This window comes from Papilio xuthus, unplaced genomic scaffold (genome assembly GCF_000836235.2).
Source record: "Papilio xuthus unplaced genomic scaffold, Pxut_1.1 DF826961.1, whole genome shotgun sequence".
Taxonomy (NCBI): Eukaryota; Metazoa; Arthropoda; class Insecta; order Lepidoptera; family Papilionidae; genus Papilio; species Papilio xuthus.
In genome coordinates, this window is record NW_013531688.1 from 4801944 (window position 1) to 4827024 (window position 25081).

The 25081-nt window shown below is 35.6% G+C and overlaps 2 protein-coding genes across 2 annotated transcripts in view; both read left to right on the forward strand.

Moving 5' to 3' along the window:
* LOC106120250 (uncharacterized) overlaps positions 1–4770 on the forward strand; it is a 15079-nt gene extending 10309 nt beyond the window's left edge. Inside the window, exons 5-7 of the mRNA XM_013315545.1 lie at positions 3042–3133; positions 3511–3639; positions 4184–4770. Coding sequence (XP_013170999.1) covers positions 3042–3133; positions 3511–3639; positions 4184–4358 — 396 coding nt within the window. The 3' untranslated portion in view covers positions 4359–4770. The remainder of the gene's footprint in view (positions 1–3041; positions 3134–3510; positions 3640–4183) is intronic.
* Positions 4771–23097: 18327 nt separating this feature from the next.
* Positions 23098–24879, forward strand: fkh (fork head box protein). Its single transcript, XM_013315088.1, has one exon. It carries the CDS (start codon positions 23172–23174, stop codon positions 24216–24218), a length of 1047 nt encoding a protein of 348 aa, XP_013170542.1. The 5' UTR covers positions 23098–23171; the 3' UTR covers positions 24219–24879.
* The last annotated feature ends 202 nt before the right edge of the window (positions 24880–25081 follow it).

Here is a 25081-nt window from a genome sequence, read left to right on the forward strand (position 1 = left end):
TGAAATAAATCCAATGAGTCCGTATAATTTTTCTCGCTTATAAAGGTTTTCCGTAATCCGAGTTTCTCCCTCATAGAGGTTTCTAGCTTATCTAGTTCGACTGTTATATTACACTAGCTGTCGCCTGCAACTCCGTCCGCGCGGAATTAAAAAAAACTATTGTAATGTAAAACTAGTGTAATGTTATATAACCTAAAGCCTTTCTGTATAAATGGACTATCCAACAAAAAAATAATTTTTCAAATCGGACCAGTAGTTCCTGAGATTAGCGCGTACAAACAAACAAACTCTTCCGCTTTATAATATTAGTCTAGATTTTAAACAGCTATATTATTTTGGGACATGAGTGAATATGTTAACAGTCTTTATTAGATTAGTTAAAATTATTGATATAAAAATCGTGAGATGTTTATCATCTTATATGTAAATACTCGTGTCACATTTTTCGTTCCCATACTCCTCTGAAACGGTTTGACCGATTCTCATGAAATTTTGTGAGCATATTGAGTAGGTCTGAAAATCGGCCAACATCTATTTTATAACCCCACGCAGACGAAGTCGCGGGCGACAGCTAATTTAAATATAGTTGTTGAGATTTCTTCATATTGATATGACCTATAGGTAATGTGTAATCCGATGGTTCTCCAAATCGTATTAAATTTATACATTTTTTATTGAATTTCGTTGATAAATGATAAGGAAAGCAATTCCTAAATACATTTCCTTTCTCTAAGCAACTTTAGTATTAACAAAGCTGTAATATTTATGTTATACGATAGTTTCGAGTCAAACTCGATATAAACGTATAAGTTTTTCATTTCTCTCTTACTGTGAGTTTCGACTGACGAGACATTTGTAATGAAACATATTGTTATCTCACTTTTTTCAAAAAGAATATGCGGGATGACAATATATCAATACAACATTCACTGCACTCGAAACATACTCAGATGTTTGACTTTTAAACGTACCGGTGCACGATTTGGAATATTCGTTTACGAGTCGGTATATCGAAGAGGTAGGTGGTGACGTCACGGCTAGGGTGGCGCCACGCTGCAGCCATCCACTTACATCTGCCAATATTTGCCCAGCACCCCGCCCCTCACCGCCCCGCCGCGCCCCGCACGCACCCCGTTCATATTTCAAATGCTCCGATGTGGGGACTAAAGACTACAAAATACCCGAGTTATTCAAACCTATTGTCACACCGAAGCTTATTTTGGATTTGAATAATATTTTAAAATGAATGCTAATCGTGGGTATAGATTGCGATTATAATCTGTCGTAGTATCTAGATGTATATTTATCAAATTATAGTAGTCGATGTTATAAGGTACATTTTAAGATCTAACACAGCAACTAAGGGATTTATGTAGCTAAAGAATCCACAATTTTCAACTCACTGTGGTTCCCAGTTTTTTATATTATAAATTTTATAAAATGAAAATGATTTTTTTCTTACGCTACGGTGTGATACAGTCCCATCAGTCCAGTCGAATGCCCTCGCGTACAATCGATGCGTGCGCTCGCCAGCCGTGCGCTCTGTTCTCTCGTGGTGATTTTATAATCCTGCCTCGACATCGACGTGTCACATGCCTTCTGAAACACTGAATATACTTTGTATTCAAAACAATTATTGTACATACAATTGAACAACGGTTAATGCACTAAGTACCTAAAAGGACAATTCTGTTCCAATAAAATTAACCTCTAATAGATGTCACTAATGACTTCCACCACTTGGAGTCGTTGGTAGGCTATTCCAGAACGTTATCTATCTTTGTTCCAAATGTCATCTAGATATAATAACCTGTTTTGAAGTTATGTACTACCAACCACATTGTTAATTGCTAAATAACAGTTGCAGTGACACATCAGTAGAGAGAAAATAAACATAAAATTGTTCGTCTCTTCCATATCCTAAAATTGCATCAACTTTTCTTAAAATAAGGAACAGTAATATACAATTGTAAGTATTAATAAACATGCACATTCTTAAAATACTTGAAATTAGCAACAATATCGTCAAGAGAAGTATTGACAAAGCTAACACTTGAGTAGGCGAAGCTGCTAATTTTGTTTGTTCCGGCGCGTGTTTACCTCCATTGCACCACCACAGACATACAGACATGTTCGTAGGGTTAAGATTTCACTTTAGGGACATGTCCAATGTAACTTGACTACAAATTATTTTATGGCAGATTTCTACTAAGTCACGGTTACTGTCCACATTTTTCTCCTCTGTAAACTCAAATTTAAAAGCAATATTAACGCCGAAACAAATATCGATTTTTTCAGTATCTATATTTTCCTTGCCTAAAATTTTAAGGGCTAACTTCACTTAACCTTTCCCGTGCTATCGAAACCCATTTAGCCACTAACAAATCATACAAACATAATCCCAATAATCTACTTAAGCGTTTCGTTAAAGCGAAGCTATACCGGTATTTAGTTAGATGGTAGTTGGTGGTGCATTTAGCGCGTTTGGTGGGGCATTAAGGAGATAGTGCTAAGCGACTCGGCGGGATATGTTTTTGCACCTCAATTAACTTATTACGGGCACCGCTCGCGGCGAGAGCGCTAATTGGCCGGACAAACTTGGCATGCTGAGTGCACGCCCACGCATCTCGTACGGCATTTACAGGGTTAAGAAGAATGCATAGCGGATAAAGAGTATTACTTATTGAATGTTTACTTTAAGTAGTAAAAATTACTTGTACCTATCTATATTCTTCGGATTTTTAGATTAATAGTGTGCGATTTGGCTATATTTTATCAGTATAACGTTTTTGTAAGTGTCTCTGACAATATACAGATTGCAAAAAACCCTTAAACGTTCTCCACTAAGGTTCTGTTTGAAAGATAAATCAGAAATAAAAAAACATCTTTTCGTAGCCAAAAAATATCGTATTTATTTTCTGCCAACAAATTACCGGCGCTCGCTTACAAAAAACTGATACGGTATAGATAAAAAAGCGTTTGTTCCGGTGTAGCTGAATCAGCTAATTGTTATGTATTGTTTGTACACAACGTTGTTACAGAGTGCCCTACGCGCTGCAGACGCAGACAGTAGACGGATGATGGATCGCATCTCCAAGCTCGAGGAAGACATGCGCCTGTTGAGGGTCAACGAGTAAGTTTATTGGGTTTTATCTTATATATAAAATTCTCGTGTCACAATTTTCGTTCGCATACTCCTCCGAAACGGCTTGACCGATTCTCATGAAATTTTGTGAGTATATTGAGTAGGTCTGAGAGTCGCGGGCGCAGCTAGTTGACTATAACATTTGTAGAATCATTTTTGCTGAAACAAAAAACAGATAATAAAAGTTTTGTTAATGTTTTCGTAAATTTTAACCTGTTGGAAATATAATAAATATGGGTATCTGGACAATTTCTAGTCCTCAATGATCTGATTTAGAAAATACTTTCACTTCGTGAAGCTACATTATACCCGGGTGAAGTCGCGGGCAACTTCTAGTGTAATAAATAATTAACTTTTGTTCACAGATCTGATACATCTGAGAATAGAATAACCAACGGCAATGTTGAGGATGCGGAGACTGAACGTCTACGTCTGCGCAAAGAAATCGAGAACATTCGCAAAGCGAAGCAAAGTTCAGACGAACATGCTCTCAAGTGAGACTATATTATGTTGCTTGCTCCTTACCAAAAATGTACCAAATCGTTTATTTCTTTACCTTTAGTTCCTTTAGATTTAGTATTTTTGACGGATTTTTTTAAAATTCTAAACTATCATTAATACGCTTTTAATGTTTGTGTGTTCTTCGTGGGGGTTATGTGTTTATTTTATTACTAATAGTAATATAGCTATTTTTGTTGTGGGTTTCCGAGATCAAAATCCCCGATTAACAATCCTTGTTTTCTCTAATATAATGAAACCGATATCCCGGTTATATAGGGGCTGTTGGTATCAGAAACTCACGGTAAAACTTTCTTGTATCGTTAATTTAATAAAATAAATAACAATGGCTAAGATCGCTTGCTAGTTTACTATTTTAATTTAATTTAAAATCCTTTTTGATTTTCAAAGAGCGCACATTAGGGTTATACTTTTGCAAACTACTTTCCTAATCCAAACTCATTCCAAACTGTCCGCTTTATTAGCTAAATTGAAGTAGTCCTTACTCATATAAAATGCTAAGCAGCGCTTAACTTCCAGACTGGAACGTCTAGTTACACAGCTGCGATCCAAATTCACCGGCCACCAGTCGACAAACGGTCCCGAATCGCTCCCCAGCGAATCCGAACACGATACGAACGCGCGCATTCGCCGAACGAGCGGCAACTCGAGCAACAATTCCACGGTCGTCTTCGGACCTGTTACAGATTTGTAGCGAACGGAACTTGTGCAAATTTTATACGCGCTGACTACGGACTTGTTGACATCTATTTATTCCAGAATGTTCTAAGCGCGTATTTATATGGAAGGTTCCTAATACCTTCTGAGACTTTGATTTTTAAAAGTGTTTGACTTTGATTATAAATGTGATTTTAATACGACTAAATCTTTTTTCATGTAGATATTTGATTAAGTAGGAAGATAATTCATATAATAGTTGCAATTTTTAACTATAATCCGAATCTCATAGTTTACATATCCGTTTAAGTATATATACGGTATTAGATTTAAAAATTTGTAATCAATAACATTTTGTTACGTAGATAATTAATCGGTGGTTATTTAAACTTATATAAAAAAACGGCTAAACACTCACGTATATTCGTCCGGTGGCGGCACCGACTAATTTCGAGCCCATCGGGGGCCCTTCATTAGGGTGAGTGGGACTGGTATTATTTCGCGGGCGCGGCCCTCAGCTCACGGCCCGAATATACGTGAGTGTTTAGCCGTTTTTTATATAAGTTTATTATAATGTCTCACGAAAGTTTGAATAATTTAACGGTGGTTATTTGCTCATTTTTGCAACATTTGTGATTTTTGTTGTCTCAAAATTTACTTAATTTGAAGGTGCTTGTATCTTTGTAAGTTTTTTTTAAATATAATTTTAAGTATTAACCAGTCGTTAGGAAATAAAGACGTCGTGATGTTTAATTTGCAGATTATATTTGATGCGCGATGTTATTTGCCAATACATTTGTTGGTCGGAATGTTGCGCTTTGCTTATGTTATTGGTTTTAACAATTCTCGTCCAATTCGCTTTTGACACCTTATAATATGTTATATTTGATAACTCTAATAAGATTTGTCTTTTGTCTATTTTTTTTTTCAAGTATCGGTAATGTTGAAACGCCCACCCAAAATAATTCGATATTCTTGTTTGGTTTTTTAAATATCATATTTTATATCCTTTTAAATATTAACTCAATCTATTAGTGATTTTTTTTTTAAATTTTGAACACACAATAAATGATTAATGGATTATATTTTTGTTGGTTTTTCCGTAGCTTTGTTACAACTAACAAATTTGTATCACTCGTAATTTTTTTTTGTTGTACTTAATCTTACTAATATTATAAATGAGAATGTTTAGTTGGATGGATGTTTTAACATGGAAGAACATATAATGTTCTAATTCAATTTTCTTTTAAATCCTCGCGGATGGAGTCGCGGACGACAGCTAGTACTACTATAAAAATTGTGGAAAATTTAACATACATTTTTTTAAATTTATATCAGTTTTTTTTAACAATGTTTTGGTTTTGAATTAGGGGTAAATTTAATTATTTCTGTATTTGTTGGTGATAGAATTATGTTTAATAAAATAATGTAATATTTTCCATCTCACTTTATGTGTTGTTTTGTCTTGTACGTTTAGTGTTTTGTTTCGCACGATTTGTTTTTTTTTTTTTAATGTGATATTTGTTTAATAGCTTTGTGTATGGGCTTTAATATGCTTATATAAGATTTTTTTTAAGTGAGATTCGGTGAAATTTGACTGTATTTTTTTTTTAAATTTTCAAAATTTGGTTTTAATTGTGATATATTTTTTTTTTATTTTTTAAGAATGGTTTTGATCAGGATTTAATTTGAATTGTGTACATCTTTTAAAATTATGTAAGCCTTAGATTTTCAAAGTTATATTGGAATTGTTAGTTCATAATGATTGATATTTCGTTCAGTAAATTTAAAATAAATTTCTTTGAAAATTATTATTCCTAAAAAAATACTAAATTGTAAAACAAATTAAATGACCTATTTGTTCTATACATATATTTATATGTATATAAAATTCAAAGCGATTTGTTATTACGTTTGTATGTCAACTTTAGTATACGAATTTGATTTAATATCAAAATTCCGAACGCTCTTCGTCACTTACCGAAACTTAATAGAAACATATTGCCATCTCTTTCACTCTCTTGGTAAGAAAAGAGATAGCAATATGCCTGAGTACAATTGCAGTGAGAACTTGCCCTTGATTATTTTACGAACAAAGTGTGAATCGTAGATCTTCAGATGATGTCATATTCTGATCGTATGTCGAAATTTTGAGGTTATGTTTTGCAATACTTTTGAAGTTTAATCTGGCTTTAATTTTTTATACTGCTACCGCACTTTTTGTAACCACTTAAATATACGTTTAGTGTAGATTCCTCGACCATATACTTATATAAAGAGGAAATATTTGTATTTTTGTATGTAACAAATAAAATGAAAAAATACTGCACCGATTTTAGAAATACTTTTGTAATAAAAAGCAACAATATCACAGAGTAGCTTAGGCTGTATTTATTACTAGATTTTTTAATTATGCGCGGGCAAAGTGTGGCCCAAATCTATACACAAGGAAGCTTCCTTAGTGACGATCTCTGTGTGGTAGTTAGTGTTATAAATAAATTACTAATTTCTTTAAGTATTTCCTTTAAAAATACAATAATTAAAACAAATCAGATATACGAATATTAAGTTATATATTTTATAGAATTGAAAAAATAAATTGTAGATTTTTCATCACAATTTTTACGAATTTATACCGAAAAAATGCCTACAGTCATGTCTTTTAGATTTGTTCTATTTTTTTTATTCGTAATATAAAACACTCACATTACGGTGAAGGAAAACATCGTGATGCAACCTGCTATCTGAGAAGTAATTCAAAGATATGTGTGACGTCAACCCGCATTTGGCTAGCTTGGTTGACTATGGCCTAATCACCCTTAACTTAGGGTAGGCTCCGAGGCCCTCGATGGGGACGTATAGTTAGCTGATGATGAATACATTCACTGCAATAATCAATATTTAAATGTTTCCTATAACAGGTGCTTTTACTATTTTAAATAGATTTTTTTTTTCACTTATATGGTAAATAATGTTTTCATTTGGCCTAAACTAACCACCGATATCACTTAGTGTAGACTGATTTACTAATTTATTTAATTTAATTATCATACCAAATTGTAATATTAGAATTATAAACTATAATATTAAGGCTTAATAATATTTAGGAAAATCAGAATTTAAATGCAAAACATACTTTTTTAATATAACTAAATCAGAAAGTTAATGATATCCTTTTCAACTCAACTCCATTTATCTCATCTCAACTCTACTTCTCACCTATTTCTCTTTTCTGATTACAGCGTTTGCCTTCTGATCTATTAAGTTTTGTTCGTCTTCTTTTCGATATCATAAATATCTCAGAATACACTTACAAAATTAAGCAATTAAAATTATGCATTTTAAGAAAGTAAATCTTAAAACTTATCCGGGCATAACCGCCATTTGATAGTGAATCTGTCCTTTTAGTTTCATAGAGAGCGCGGTAACCATAGACAATGTTATCTCTAGGTAATAGATACGTGGGGTTACCGTGCCAACTTTTTTTAAAGCAACTTTCCTAGGTTGGAATTCCTAGATTTGAACTTAGACTTTTTGGCACAACTTGGTTTTTTATCTTGATTAAATCTTTAAAAAGTTCGAATTTAATTTATCTGATTTTTAATTTTTCATTTATATTCTGAGTAGTTTTATAAAAATCTTGTATTTTGGTGACAATGCTTGTATCGTGTTCAGTAAAGACCAAAGCCTCGGGAAGACTACATGACTCATGTCGTTGCGGCGTATTGTCCTAATTTTAACATAGAGAAAATTAATTAATACAGTTTTTATTACGATGTACGAGTGTATTTTTCCCTACCGAATTCACAAACACATATTGTGGGATATGTTTTAGAAGGTAAACAAAATTGTTATGTTCCTTCACTAAGTAAGACCTGTGAAGCTCACGCATTCCTTTCTTTCTAAAACAGCAGTATGGAAGTGAAGCGCGACAGTCACGTGTTAAGTAATATTAAGTTAAGTTAAGTTATTGTCAGTTCTATACATTTTTAAGGTTCTTTATGGAATCGCTTCGTAGCGAATGCTTTGTCTAACCCCTCGGTTCTAAATTAAACTTAATTCGCTATTATGGCGAAGTTAAGTGGTCGCTCGTCCGTCGAAAAATCTATCTTTGTTGATTAATTTACTCTATGTGTCTCAGGTTGTTTGTAGGTTTAAAAAAATTGGTGCCTTAAATACGTAACGTGTCCGCCCGTTTAGAAATAGTTACGCTTGTATTATAACTTGTGCCATTTGTAATTTCGTGTGTACTTGCTAACTTTAGTGTTTTAATAGTAATGGCCTTGTTATAACCATGGTTATTACATTCTTGTATGCGTTCCACAAGAATTAAATTTTATCAAGAGTTTTGGGGTAATCGGACAGTTTTAGGTCAATCTAATTTCGTTTTAGATTTACAGTTTTTTTACATTTATTTTAGGAATTTTTACTTAATGTGAGTGTGGAATGCATGCTAATAACTATCTATAATTATGTTTTTATTCGAAGTTTTTTTTAAGTGGTTTTGTAATAACTCGATATTGGGCCTACACACATAATCTTAGCTTAATTTTTCACTTATGTAGGAATTTATAGGTTAACATAATTAAGGATTTAAAGGTGCAGACAATTTTTGTTATAACAATAATATTTAATATATATTTCTATTTATTCAACGTTATGTACTCAGGCGCCATTTTTTTTATTTCACATAATACTCATTTTATAGCAGCAATTGCTTCAAATACTGTTTCATATTAGATTGATATTTAATTAATGGTGTAAAGAGGGTTTTTAATAAAGTATAACGATTGTAATTGTCTATTGTGTTTTATTTTTTAAATTTCTCATTCATTATTTGATTAGCACCGAGTTGTTTAATGTTGATGGGGGAAAAACTGCCTCTTTTCCCCTATAGATGTCAGAATGATCAAGAATGACAGTAGCGCTAAATATACCATAGATGAGAATAACGTACACAAATTTTGACAGATGACAGCTGATTTTTGACACTACCGCCATCTTCTTTGAGCTTTCACTTTATCTACACATAGAAAACAGCATTAGGTCACTCAGGTTACAATCAATAGTCTTTGTACTCATAAACGCACAGGCAATCGTTGGCGTTACGAATTCCTTTATGCGTTAATAATGATCAGTTCAATTACGCTTTAACCCCACGCAGAATCTAATTTATTCTGAAGTGGGACAGCGGCGTATTGTTTCTATTATTTTTGAGCGTTTTCAATAAAAACAGTAAAAGCGCAAAGGGCGCGGCAACACGCGCCGCCACGTGCGCGTCGTGTGTCGACGCCATCTTGCGTGATGGGTGGGAACTACTGAGGTGCATTGTGGGAACAATGGTCAATGTAATTGTACACGATGTTTATAATGACAATATAAATTTGTAACGACTTAATTACCCACTGATATATCAAAAATTAAACCCTCAAAACTATGAAAAAGGTTACTTAAATAGAACTGACATAAAATAACATCTCATCCTTGATACTTTCTCCATTTTTCCTCTGCCTTCCAACATAAGCAATCACATAACTTCTACAGCTCATACATTTATTGTGGATATTTTTGTTAGCATTGGCATGCTATTAATACAACACTGTAGCAAAGACAGCACAGTCAAGGAAGCTATATTAAAACGAAGGTAAGTTACTTGTGTTCGAAGCTAGCAAGTGATGAACACTTAACCCTACAAAAAAGCAGACTGTTATACAATTATATTTTTAATATTACATATGCAATGACCAGACAATCCAATCAAATATTCAAGTAAACCGCAGCGCGACAAATTGGGCACAAATCAATCGTTGGTCGCGAGCCGCGAGCCGGTCGACGGACGCTAAAAAGCTCGACCTTATTATGGTACATGAATTAATCACACTTGTCGATTGTCCCCTAGTGATGACTCAGCGATTATCGATGTTATGTGACGTTTTTGAGCTACACTGTATTGATATTTTTACTAGGTATAATGAAAAGTCTGGTTCGGTTCGTAAAGAACAATGCCTACACGGAATTGGTTCTACGAAATACACGTACGCATTTCGTCCTTTTGCATTTTAACGATTTTTTCTTTCTAAATCTTTCCTTCATTTTCAATATTAAAAGGATTTTGTTCCTTATTGCTTGTTACTACAACATAAAAAATTATATTAATATATGGTTGTTGAATTATCAAAATCGCCAGTATTATTTGTCGTATGCGATTTTTTATCGATATTGAACAACCCTATCCCCATGAATATTGTACGTTGCAATTTGTATAATTTGATTAAGTTCCACCTGTGTGAGTGCGCGAAGGGGAGGGTTGGAGGAGGTGAAAATTTAGATTCAATAGTCGCACACAAATACTAAAAATTCACACTTGAAAAAGATTTTATACCAAATAATTTGTCGACATTAGTGTCATATTATTTATGGCAGAAGACCTAAAAAACTTTATAGTTATTAAATTCGTCTATTCAATATTAGTGTCTATATAATATGGTTAGCTGTAATTATAGTGTACGACTAAACTGAAACACCAAAAACATTTAAAGGCGTTTAAATTTACTTATGAGTATTTTATAAAATCTCAGATCTAGCAAATCTTATAACGTACAGACGACAAATCTCTATCCGACATCTTTGTTTTCTAATCATTCCATATTGATAACTCCCTACACTCTACAAAGCAATGAAAAACCGTTCATTACTTTCCCTAACACGTCTGGAAGATCGCTTATCATTCTAAATGCATTTAACCATCACCTATCCGCTCTGCGCACGCTTATTTAATCAATCAAACACCCTCCGAACACGCTTATCACAATGCCCATCCCGACAAATTACATATTAATAATGGCAACATTAAAAAACGCCAGCGATGTCAAACTGACAGTTATCGGTCTACGCTATGTTGACCATTACATTAGATACATTAGGATAATTCCTGTTTGTAATAGCCATTGTCTCAATTGCGGTAAACATTCGACCAAGTTTTATGAAAATATAAAATTCACAAATTAAAGATGTAAAAATTACGAAATTTTATTGATCTATATATTGAACCACAGCAAAATGTTTAATATTAATCCTAAAATTTTCTCAAATTATGGTTAGCAAATTAGTGACCATATTTTACCCTTCCAATTATGAAATAGCTCACCAACGGAAGTCCAGGCGTGTGCATATGATTATAATTATATTTTTACAAGTATTATTGTAATGTTAGGGCGTCGTGGGAGCATCGCAGTGGGAGGGAAGCCAGGTAGGGTGCTGAGGGTTGTATAGGATGAGATGTAATGTGCTTATCACGCACGAATTGATGGACAGGTGTGCACTGACTTTTTAATTCTGTACACTCATTGCATTACATTGAAATTTGAAATTGGAACATTATCTTTTTTATTTGTTTCTTGTATTTCAAAAAGAATTGCCAGTGTTAAAAATTAATAGCAGCAAAAATACAAAAGCAGTTATAAATGTTACTAGTCATAATTAAAAATATTGAATAATTAATTATACTAAGATTTATTTTCAGGCGGAAAATTTAAATCACAGTGTGGGAATTTCAATTTACTATTATTGGTAAACAATTTCCAACAACAATTGTGTACGCACTTGAATTATAACAAAGCTTCTATTATCTATCTGAGACCCCAGTATAAACAAAATCTCAGTTCAATTATAGTGACCCTTTTGAGGTTATTTTTTATACTCGTTGTACTTGTTATTTACAACGCTAGCAATGTATTTTGTTTTATAAAAATCATTTGACAATCGACCTTATTCTCTTTACATGAAGGTAAAGTTTGATATTTTGAAGTGTAAATTACAATTTGCAGGAAAGTTTGTAAAAATATTGCGCGGGAAATGGAACGCGTGCGACGCTTTCTGCGCGGTCATCCGTGACCAATAGAGGGCACTCGACCGCCGACACGCGTATCTATTTTATTTCATTACAATTAGTACAAGTACTTGTACTTACATTTAATTGAATTCCTTATAATTTTGACTATGGTCTATAAATTCAATCATGTTAAATAATCGTAGATTTAATTTAGTTTCAAAACAATCCTTCTCTGAAAGTAAAATACGGAAGAATTTAAAAGATTATGCCTTCGAAAATTAGTATTTTCTTTCGTTGACCATTTTCACATCCGTACTTATAAAAAATAATGGATAGATACAAAAACAAATTCACACATACCCTCGGTCGTTCGAAAAACACTCGAAAAATTCCATCCAATTATGACGTACATAAAAATCATCACATCAGATGGATCTGTGAATCCTAACAAACCCGAGGATTGGGTTGGGACCACCCACGTAGAGTTTGTCGACTTCGTTTAATTGTCTACGCAAACATTTATTAGTATGCTTCTCGGACCTACGCGCTGTTCCGTTGGGGCAGGTCTTTATCACATAAGGGTTGTGGATTATACATAAACAATTTGATATTTTATTTCCACTGACGAAACATAAAGCTAATATTCAAACTGTACATCTATACTTTATGATGACATTTCATGGTTACATACAAAAGTGTGTGTGAAATTTATTTAAAGAAACAAATACAAATGTATTGTTAGATTTCTAAACTTCAAACGCAGCACTAAAAAACAACTGAATTTTTGTTCTTTACTAAGATTATTTGTTATGTTAACTTTTGACTGAAAAACAGTTTGAAAAAGTAAAATTAATTTTCCCGCAATCCAAAGATGTAACCTAAGGTTGAAGACGTTTGCTGTAACTATTTCCATACCTTTGAAAGCTCAACTTTAAAAAGTCGCTAAGGTCAAGGCTATTTTTACTTTGTGTTACATTATCTTATTTCTTTTTAATATTATAAATGCGAATGTTTAGATGGATAAATATATGTTTGAAGGTATCTCCGGAACGGCTGAATGGATTTTAATGAAATTTGGCACACATGTAGAACATAGATTGGAAGAGTACATAGGCTACTTAGTTTTTTTTTTAATTCCGCACGGACGGAAAACAAAGCTGAATTGTATAGTTTTCATGTAGTTTTAGTTTGCGTCGCGCATCTGAGCATCTGAGTATAACAAGTCGATAGACGGAGAGCACTTGAGCTCCGGTGGTCCGGTACAGGCAGACGCAACTCTGACACATGATTTTACATTACATTTTGTAGCAATTTTATTTAAGTTAAAATTACAAAGTTTTATGTTCGAATACTTAAATAAGTTTTCATAATAAAAACGTAAACACGAAAACGTAAAATGAAACTTTGAATCTTTTCAATTTTAAGATAAGTGTAAAATAAAAAACCTTTTATTCAACAATTTTTTTCTTAACCTACGAAAAGCGACTTTACACATTTATATAATTATGTATTAAACATATCGTCATCCCTGTCTTATCTTTTGACAAAACGGAGATAGCCATTTATTTTCAACAGAAATGTTGGTCTCAAAATCACACAATTTGGGCATATTTCGTGTCGCTGTGCACGTTATAGGGAGACACAAGTTTATGATGGTTTTACTGCGAGAGCCACTTAGCGCCCGCGCGGCTACCGGGTACCCGGCACCCGTCCCCCGCGACCCCTTACCCCCGCCTTTAATTAGATGCATCCACCCCCCGCGCCCGCCGCTTCCCTCGCGTTCATTCCGGAGGCTTAACTAGACGCGCTCAAACTTTGTATGGATATGATTGATGTCTAAACATATCGCGAATACTTCCCAATGTACGTACAAATTACAGACTATTTAGGTATACGAATTTGTTAGCAGCGTTCCTACACGTTGTTAGAGCGTCGGTGGCTCATGGGTTTAGGCACTTAAATTGTAATATGCAGGTATCCTGAGTTCAAATCCCACCATATACCAATGTGTTTTTCAATTTACATATGTACATTTAACCGACGTTCTTACGGTGAAGGAAACATCTGAGAAGAAATTCAAAGATATGTGTGAAGTCAACCAACCCGCACTTGCACAGCGTGGTTGACTATGGCCTAGTCACCCTTAACTTAGGGTAGGCTCCGAGCCCCTTGTTGGGGACGTATAGTGAGCTGATGATGATGATGTTCCTACACGAATTAAGTGTCATTGCATTGCTTTCAAATTGCTAGAAACATTAACCCTTGATTTCTGAGACCAAAAACTCTGTCGTTATCTTTGATAAAACAGAGGTGACAAAATGTTTGGTTTGATTTAGGTCTTAGAAACTCACGATTAGACGAAATCATTATATAGGATCTGAAGTCAAATCGCCATAGTCGTTATAACTAATTTACCAATGTCAAATTCAACTGACACAAAACAGTCAAGACAACCCTAGTATTCTCTTAAAACAAATCGCAAATCCGTGCAAATTATTTTCTCATACTCAGAGTGCGTGGGTACGCAAATCTCAATATAACGGATTAACGTATCCAGCCTGCGGCGCGATCACAAATTAATTCCGCATTACAACTTCTAAATATTCCAATCTCAGAGTCCCACAGAGGGAGCCCTTTTAACTTGCCACCGGCCTAAGCCACCGATACACGGGAATTAAACAAGCGATGGTAATAAAGTTCCCTTTATTCCCCCGAGGCGGCCACTTGTCCTGGATTATGCTGCGGACTGCCACCAGAATACACGGGAAACGGCAACTAAAGGACGGCTTACATGCAACAAGAAATAATCTATATATATAAAAATCAAATGCTGTTCGTTAGTCTCGCTAAAACTCGAAAACGGCTGAACGGATTTATCTTATCTTGGTCTTGAAATGTTCGTGGAGCTTTAGGGAAGGTTTAAAAGGTGAAAAAAAACGAATTATTGCCGGGAACTATGTTTATTATTAAATTCTCGCGGACAGCGTCGCGGGCACCAGCTAGTCATAAACAATTATATGAAAAAGTCAGAGTATTAATAAGAAGTCAAGAAATAAAATAAAGCAATATTACTCTTTATAGTCATTTCCTTTAATCTTTAATTTATTTAATAGTCTTTGAAATACAGGAGTATATTACGTAAAAAAACATTCTTAAACAAAATACACTAAAAAGTAATAAAATAATTTCATAGACAAACACCACCGAAAGTAAGAAATTTCTCATCTTTCTTGAAATATGTCTATACTTTACGATTGTTATTTCGGAGTCAGTGTCGGCCTGATGACTTAGACCTATTTACGTTTAAGATAGTACCTAGACTTTTTGAAGTCGGCTAAAACCTATAAGTTTGACTCTCTCCCGTATAGTTAATCAACATAAGCTTTAACAAGCTTGTGACGTAATTCTTGTTGTTTAGTTACTTCGAAAGCGATTTAAGTCAGTCAAGTTAAAATGATGGAAGTGGGTACCAAAAATGTTAAGTACAATTAGGTAATTGTATTATTGGAGAATCTGGCGGTATTCCACCTTAAAAGCGACAGTTTGAATTGTTCGCGAGCATTTAAACGACGACCCGGAAAACAAATAACCAATAGGATACAGCTTTTAAAAAGTGTCTGTACGAAAATAAGGTTGGTAAACGACTTGCTTATTACGACGTGTGCGCAACTCACTGCTACCAAATTAGCTATCTTGTAAGAAAGGAAGAAGTTTGTCTCATTGCAAGGAACAATGCTTCTGTAAGTGGAACACCGCGAAAGGCTCTGACTGTACAAGTAAAATGATGTACGGTTAGTGCCATGGAATCCTGCACTAAGCCTCGGCATAACTTTAATTGTTTATAAAGTGCGCACATAGGAGGGGCGATGTGGAATGCTATGAGAAAGTCTAAAAACTCTATTGTGATAAGAGCTATTGCGTTTAAACATCGATGCTTAGCCATATAGAAAGCTTTTATGGATGCAGTTAATATTAGGGCAATTTATCGACTTTATGAAAAAAAAATAACGTAATGAAGTAACGAGTGAAATGTAAGTTTTTTTGGCATTTTCAAAAATAAAATTACGACTAGCATCGTGATCTTATAATCTCTGGCAAAAAAATCTGCTTTTAGTTGTAGGTTAAGTATGTTTTATAAGTGTTTTCCTCAGTTTGAATTTAGTGTATGTAGGTAAATTAAATTACTTTATCTTGTATAAAAAAAAAACGTTCGAAATCGTCCGGGTTTTTCTGTCAGTCCTCAGTGGGTGGTCCGCATCAAGCCACTTAGCGCGTCGCGTAAAAAATACTACCAAAAATATGAAAATATTACACGTTAGATACGTCAACCATAACATGGATATGCCAAGGACGAGTCCGTGGACTTTACACATGTGAATTTCACATGTCCTATTATAAACTATGTAACACGTGTATGTGGTATTTGTTTAGAAGGTTGAAAATATAGGGTACATGTTTAAGACTGTTATTTTGTTCTATCTGTCGCCCGCGACTCCGTGGAATGAAAAAAAAACTTAGTTCCCGGCAATTATTCTAATTTTTCTCAACTTTTAAACCTTCCCTAGACCTCCCCAAACATTTCAAAACCAAGATAAGATAAATCCATTCAGTAGTTCATACGTTCGAATACATTTAAAACCTTCCTGTGGAGCTACATATATTTAAAACAAAAAAATAGTAGTCATCTTTTACACATATATATCACGATTAAAAATAAGTGTAATAAAGTTTTTAATACTTTACATATTGTTTAAAATATGTTTAAAATTACTATCAACTTTTAATACAAACTTATAAGCTTATCCATACTAAACAAAATCTCTTCACCATGTTTGTTTTCCTAGGTCAGGTACGGCGCAGGCACAGGTACGGGATGAAAGTCCCCCCACCTCAATTCTCTGGACTTGAGAGCCTGTTGCCTTTGCCTTTTACATGATAATGAAATAACATTTCGACTAAGCGACGTTAAAACGTGCTCATATCCTAACTTGTAACTCGAAAAAAAATGTTTATTTTCACTAGAAAAAAAACATTGTTTTTTGACCACAATATTTAAGTTGACAATTTTTTTATTTTACAAGGCAAATTTTAGAGATGTACGAAGTACATACTATGTCAATCCTCTGTAGAGAAAAGGGCAGGACGATGATGATAAGAGGGCAAACGGGTTCCTTAATAAAAAAGGCATTGATGCCCATAGGAATATGCCTTACCAGAGGACCTGTAGATGCATTGTCGGGCTTTAAAGAGATATACTCACTTCTTGAAGGACCCTAAATCGTGATAATTTAATATCAAAGGCCTTGATAGTATTCTATCGTTAATAACCTTTGCAGTACGCTAGTGATTTCAGTTCGATCCCCTTTGTCGGCGTTTTAAGATGTTAATTAACATTTAAATTATGATTTACCACGTGCATGATGTTAATCAAACTCTATGCTAAATATATTGCTAATTTTATCTGTTCGTTTAATAAATAAAGCAAATTATAAAGAATAGCGGTGAACTTCAATCGATGTTCGATATTATATTCTCACGTACTGATGTTAGAGGTTTTTAGAAAGTAACAAGGTTGTTTGTTTTGTTGATTTTTACTTTAAAGAAATAATATTGTGATTTCTTTAACGTTATTTTTAAACATCTATAATAAAGGTGTGGTGTCCCTCCTAATTTATAGTTCTTATATAAATTAAAAGGTAATTTATCACGAAGATGTTCGAATAAATAACAAACATTTTGGAAAAACTAAATAAGTAAAGTAAAAAGTAATGAAATTTGTAAATTACCTCATAAGTTATTTTAAAATGGATAGATATTTAAAAATCTACATATGCTTCTTTAGTTGATATATATATTTATTACGGTAGTTATTTATAAACTTTAATATTGAATTTTTATCAAACCATGAAGGCTTAAAAAATTCTTAGCCTAAAAATAATTAAAAACTAAAAGCCTACCAAGAACTAATAGTAGCAATATTTATACCCAACGTGATACATATTGCATAAAAAAAATAATCTCATTTAACAACACCTTACTTCCTAAATAAGGAAGGAAGGACACGTTTTCGATACGATTCACAATTCTCACGTCATATTTAGTTCCATCTTCCAACAATGGTTACTAACAAAAACGAAATTATGAATGACAGACGTACTATACAGGGGGTTAAAAGTCTTACGTGAGTCTATTGTAAGTTATCGGCTTACCTTTCTTTACCTGTCTTATCTGCGGCAATGAAATAATATAATTTGTTGTGACTGACCGTAATCTTTATCCTTTACTATTGTTGCTATGAAAGTCGGGATTAAAAGGAACATCCCTATGTTTTATAATTTACACGATTTTTTAAATATTGGTGCGTTAAAACTTTTTAGTATATGTCTCTTAATATAAAATACATGAACTGATTATATATATATTTTGCACGTTATCGATATAACAGCTGCAATCCCTATTGTTCTTGTAGTATTTACGGTTTTTCGGCTTGGCTCACAGAACACGCCTGTGCCGATTTCTTCTGGCCTCGAAAAGGTTAAATCTTTTACATTAAAGGTACGTGTCCATTGGCCCACGCCGAACGAAACGCACGCACGACCTGTAACGGATTTTAATTTATCTATCATCCGCAGCGCATCAAGACAAAGCAAATCCGTTTAATCCGTGCGGTGCGTATACCCGGGCCAATGGACGCGCACCTTTACTCGTTCTCTTTTTAAATCTCTTTTAGAATAAAGTTTGATTAGTAGTCTAGCATCAAAATTGTTAACAACAATATGGAACAAAGAGGTCTAATATCTCTTTAGTACTAATGACGTCATTAGTACTTGGTCCGTATCGCATTTGTTTGCGAGCGATTATAGGGGCGCATTAATTAGCGTGTTTGTTCACAATTTGAAGACATTTGGACTGACTGTTTGACTAATTTAATTTGTTTGTTTACATTTTGATAATTTCTATCAACTGTTCGATGGTCCATGACTCTTTGAACGTAATTCCGGGATAATGTTTCGTCGACTTTGTAACGTGGAAATATCATGAGATAAAATTTACAAATTAATATTTAGACAAAAGCTCTTACCGTGGGTGTCTCAGAATCAATATACGGGTGTCCCAAAATGCAACGATGAAAATGCAATAGTGTATAGATAGATCGATAGCTACAAGGGGAAAATACTAAAAAAATCCAACACTTTTTTGTTTAAAAGTTTTATTAACTTTTGTAACTTTTCTTATAATTTGATACCCTCCACCATATGATTAGACACTGTGGCTACAAATATGAAGATATTCCATTATTCAAACTTTCATGAGACATTATACTAAACTGATATATAAACACGACTAATCACTCACGTATATTCGTCCAGTAGCGGCACCGATTAGTTTTTATATGTCAGTTATGAAGATATTCCTGCAATTTTTTTTCTATAAGCTACCATACCATATTACCATAGTTATTATCTTTGACAAAACAGAGATATGTTTTAAACTGAAGTTTTGTTTTCAGAAACCGTCGGTTAGTAAGTAATAGAAAGCTAATACGTAAAAGATTCAGTACCTAATAACGTCAACGTAACACAGAATTCACAAATTTGGCGACGTAATAAAGTAACACAAATTTGTCTGAAAAATTATATATAAAAAATTGTATTCAAGGAAATTCAGAGCGTCGGTGGCTCAGTGGTCAAGCAAATGACTTGTAATCTGCAGGTGCTGGGTTCGAATCCCGCCATGTACCAATGTGTTTTTCGATTTCCGATTTACATATGTACATTTATCCGACGTTCTTACGGTGAAGGAAAACGTCGTGATGCAACCTGCACATATCTGAGAAGAAATTCAAAGATATGTGTGAAGTCAACCAACCCGCACTTGGCCAGCGTGGTTGAGTATGGCATAATCACCCTTAACTTAGGGTAGGCTCCGAGCCCCTCGGTGGGGACGTATAGTGAGCTGATGATGATGATGATTCAAGGAAAAAGAAAGAATTAAACACATTCATTACTACATAGATACAAGAGAAGAAATAAATAGCACAGATTTACACAAAAAAATTAAAGAAAAGTGTGGCAACAGGAGCTCGGCGTATGCATGGACAGCATAAACAAGCCCTACACTGGTTATCAGTTGGCTCCTTAAAAAAAGAACCAATGCATGTTTTCATCTGCCAATTTTGTTTTGAAAAATATTTGTTACATAAAAGTTATTATACCTAGTACTATGATTTTATCACTGTCTACCCCTCTAGAGTACGGGTATTGGAGCTACTTAGTATCATATGAAATTTCTAATACATTAACTCACTCCATACAGCCAATGTTCATCTCAGGTTACGCCGAGGGCTGGCGGGGGCCTGCGGGGTGCCGGGGAGGGGAACAAGCGTACACCATTAACTGGAATCCGGTGTCGGGTTACGAGGCGGGATCGTGAACTTGCATATGAATATATAAGTAAATATATACAAGGCACAAAATATATATGTATAAAAAGAAATAAGAGGTTTTTAGACATATTTAAAGTACAAGATAGTGCTTAAAGTTACTTGTTATTTTTTCTTCGCTTAGCGAGTCTTTTTTTCATATTAATCATCATCATCCGTTCACTATGTCCCCTCTGAGGGACTAGGAGGCTTTCCTAAGTAAGGGGTGACTAGGTCAAAGTCAAACGCTGGCCCAGGGCGGGTTGACTTCACACATATTTTTAAATTTTTACGCAGATAGGAGCAGGTTGTACACGTTGTTTTCCTTTACCGTAAGAGCTTCGGATAAATGTACATTTGTAAATCGGCAATCGAGAAATACATTGGTACACGACGGGATTTGAATCCAAATCCTGCAGATTACAAGTCAAGTGCTTAACCTATGAGCCACCGGCGCTGTATTGTAGTAAAAAGTCCTAATAGACCATCTTATAGATTTCTACGTATCTGTAGCAAGTAAAATGGTTGTTACATCATCCGACATCGGATAAACGATTGGTGATTAAGTTAATAATGAGTAAGTACCTTAATTATTTCGATTAAATTGATTTAAGTATTTTAATTGGATTGTTATTGTAATATTGAATGCACATTACATAAGATAAATTTACGTATTTTTGTAAATATTTTATTTTTCCTCAAATTAATTCGAGAGGATATTAATTTAAGTATATATAGAGAGTTTTTGGATGCAACATATGCATTGTATGCAGCTATTAAAATTACAAAGAGGATGAAAGTTTCCACAGTAAATTTTTACAGATTTTTGTTTGTTTCGACTTTCGAAGCAACTATACAAATATACTTTCACTAATATATATATAAAAAAACAGAAAGTACAATATGGTTTTGTAGAGTTGTATAATAAATATCCAGTGACATAATGCTAGTGACTCTACCTAGTCTCTACCTTAACATCAAGATTAACTAGCAAGGGTATCGCGTAGTCTGTCCAAACTTCATAAAAGTCTGTCTATGTTACACCTTGTTGTCTCTGTTTTTTCAAAGAGAATGTAAGGGATAACAATATGTGTCAATAAAAGTGTAACTTGAATTATAACACACATAATTGTTATGTCGCGTACGTTTCGCCGTCGCGTCGTCTCCATCCCGTCGCGTTTGCGCTCACGTAGGCTTGTTCTACGCTTTTCATGCAGATATCTCCTAAATGTAAATTTACTTAACATGTTGTTGTATGACAATGAAAACGTACTCATAATGTTTGTGACAACACTAAGTGGAAGCAATTATACTAAGTGCTATTTTATTTGTTGACAGTTCGTTATCCGCAGCTTCCTTAATGCTAAATAACGTGCTAATAAACAATTAAATAACTGTTGGTTATAATTTCTTTTTATAAGAGAAGGGGCAAATGAACAGCGGGTACACCGAGGTGTTCAACGACGCCCATGGACATCAGCAATACCAGAGGAACCGCAGATGCGTTGCCAGCCTTTGAGATGGTGATACGCTCACTTCTAGAAGGACCCTATTGTGTTCTATCTTAGTTCTCGTCTAATTTTATAAACAACAATTCATTCTTGCTAATATTATAAATGCGAACGTATAGATGGATGTTTGCTTGTATCTCCGGAACGGCTCAACGGATCTCGCTGAAATTAGTCTTAGATGTAGAACGTAAAAACACATAGGCTACTTATTAAGTTTTTTATAACTCCGCATGGACGGAGTCGCGGGCGACAGCTATTATGTACCGTAAATGATATTTATTTTGTAAGTTTATTTGTATGCGAATGATTGAGAAAGAAACATTTATGAAGTTCTACTGTATGATTATGTTTTCTGGCTCAATCCATAAGTATGCGTTGTCGGCAGCGGAAAATTCGGATGTTACAAAAATTTAGTTTCACTTAATCTAGTTAATACAAAATTCTTCTCATTATATGTTAATAAATACAAACAAAAAATGTTAAGTGACAAAAAATCGAAAAGCTTTTTTGTTATCTGATATCAATTGATATTGAGTCTATACATTGATTATAAAAGATTATAAAGCCGTTTCGATATCGTACAATTCGCTTGACAACTGCTCGTAACAAGTTTTAATTCATTTAATGGTAACTTTGTAACACCGTTACTAAAGTGAAGCTACAGCGGTATGTATCATGTCTGTAAGAAGCTCTAAAACCACACATATATGAAATGTAAGATATAATTAGGAAGATGAATGTAACGACAAAGAAACGAGACTCAAAGCTCCACACAAGCACACATTCCAGCTAACTCACTTACGATTATTCCATATTTTTATCTCTGCGAGATGCGGTATTATTAGCGGCGGAGCGCGGCGCGAGGCTGTGCGCTCCGGGCACGAGGGGGGCGGACGGGGCAGGCGGGGGAGAGGACACAGTAGGGGGGACGTCTGCGCGCGCACGGGGGAGGGTCCCGCTGAGCTCCGCCCCCAGCGCCCATGGCGGCGGTGGAGGGGAGCCCGGGCCCCCGTCCTCTATTTACTCTTTCAATCAGTGCGAGTGTTTGCCCCTGGCCGGCGTGCACGCGCGGGTGATGCGCTAGCCATGATCTCGCAGAAGCTATCGTACGGCGACGTGCCGACGTCCGCGGCGCTGTCCTCGCTGTCGCCGGGCCTCGCGCCCCCGTATGTGAACGGCATGGGCTGCATGCCGGCGCAGCCCTATCCCAACATATACTCCAACAACATGGTTGCCGGCGGCTCCTGCATGGCCTCGCCGGGCGTTGGCTACTCGCCGCCCAGCACCATGGCCTCGTGCATGGGCGGCGGCGGCGCGGTGCCCTACGGCGCGCTCCCGCGCGAACAGGAGGCCGCTTCACCCACCTCGGCACTGCAGCGTGCGCGCAACGACAAGACCTACCGCCGCTCCTACACGCACGCCAAGCCGCCCTACTCCTACATATCGCTCATCACCATGGCCATCCAGAACAACCCGTCGCGCATGCTCACCCTATCGGAGATATACCAGTTCATCATGGACCTGTTCCCGTTCTACAGGCAGAACCAGCAGCGCTGGCAGAACTCTATCCGACACTCGTTATCGTTCAACGACTGCTTCGTGAAGGTGCCGCGCACGCCCGACAAGCCCGGCAAGGGCTCATTCTGGACGCTGCACCCCGACAGCGGCAATATGTTCGAGAACGGCTGCTTCCTGCGGCGACAAAAGAGATTCAAGGACGAGAAGAAGGAGTCGATCCGACAGGCCCAGAAGGCGGCGCACACGCACGGACACCATAGCTCCGGTCACGAGAAGCGAGACCACGGGCATGATAAGGCGGGCGGCGGTGCGGGCGAAGAGAAAGAAATGCGCGACGACTTGCTAGCGCAGCTACACGCAGCGCCCGAGCTGTGCCTGCCAGAGCATACGCCGCTCGCGCTCGAGCACTATGCGCAGCTGAAGCAGGAGCCGACGGGCTACGCGCCTGCGCCACATCCCTTCAGCATCACGCGGCTGCTGCCCGGAGCTGATACTAAGTCCGACCTCAAGATGTACGATGTCAACTACGGCTACGGGCACGCGCCGCCTGACAACTACTACCAGTCTCCGCTGTACCACCACCACGCGCACGCGCACGCGCAGCCGCCCTTGTGACAGTATCCGCTGGCATAGGCGCCGACCGCCCTATGGCCGCGCCGGGGGTAAGTCCACCGGCGAAACATTACGATAATCTCAAACTTTTGGACTCAATGTGAGCGTGACTTGTGTTCTTGTGATATCGGAACGACGTCAACCGAAGCAGGCCGTTGTACAGATATTGTGTAAATATTTGCGATGATTTTTTCAAAGTCCGTTTTGTGAGTTCTCTTAGTAGATAGGTGTATGATGTGACGCGCCCCAGGCGGCGCGCGCTAGGCCTAAACTCTTTCTACAACTCCTGAAAGTGTATTTCTTAGCCCGCTCTAATAATGCGTTAGTGTACCAATTCTGAATGAAATTTTTTTATTTTATCTCAGCTATTTATAACTATTTAACAGTGAAATATCACTTTTCCAATTGCCATTTTACGTTACGTATAAATTTGTATTGTATGAAGATAAGCTTTTTACTGAATAACCTAAACAAAAGCGTATTTGTGACATAATCGCAGCCGTAATACGATCAATACGATACGGTTATCGGCCGCTTTATCTCTTCATGTTGTGATAACTTATTTGTATCGAACGCGTTGAAATCTTTTGTTGGAAAATAAACAATAATTCATATACTAAAAATACGTATGCACATAAAATATTCTATAACACGTATATGTACTTAAAAATACACAAAATAAATAAACACTGGATATTTCATAAATTGATTAAAATTGAAATACTTTAACTATATAAAATTTTATAAAAAAATAATTTATAATTTTAACTTATCTTATACTTTAAAAGTGAAACACACTTACTGATATTTAAGTTTTCTGGAATAATAAATAGATTTGATATTAAAAAGAGTTTAGAGTTGGTATA

Bases quoted from the DNA above. Each gene is read 5' to 3' on its own strand.
- fkh (XM_013315088.1), top strand. From the start codon at position 23,172: ATGATCTCGCAGAAGCTATCGTACGGCGACGTGCCGACGTCCGCGGCG.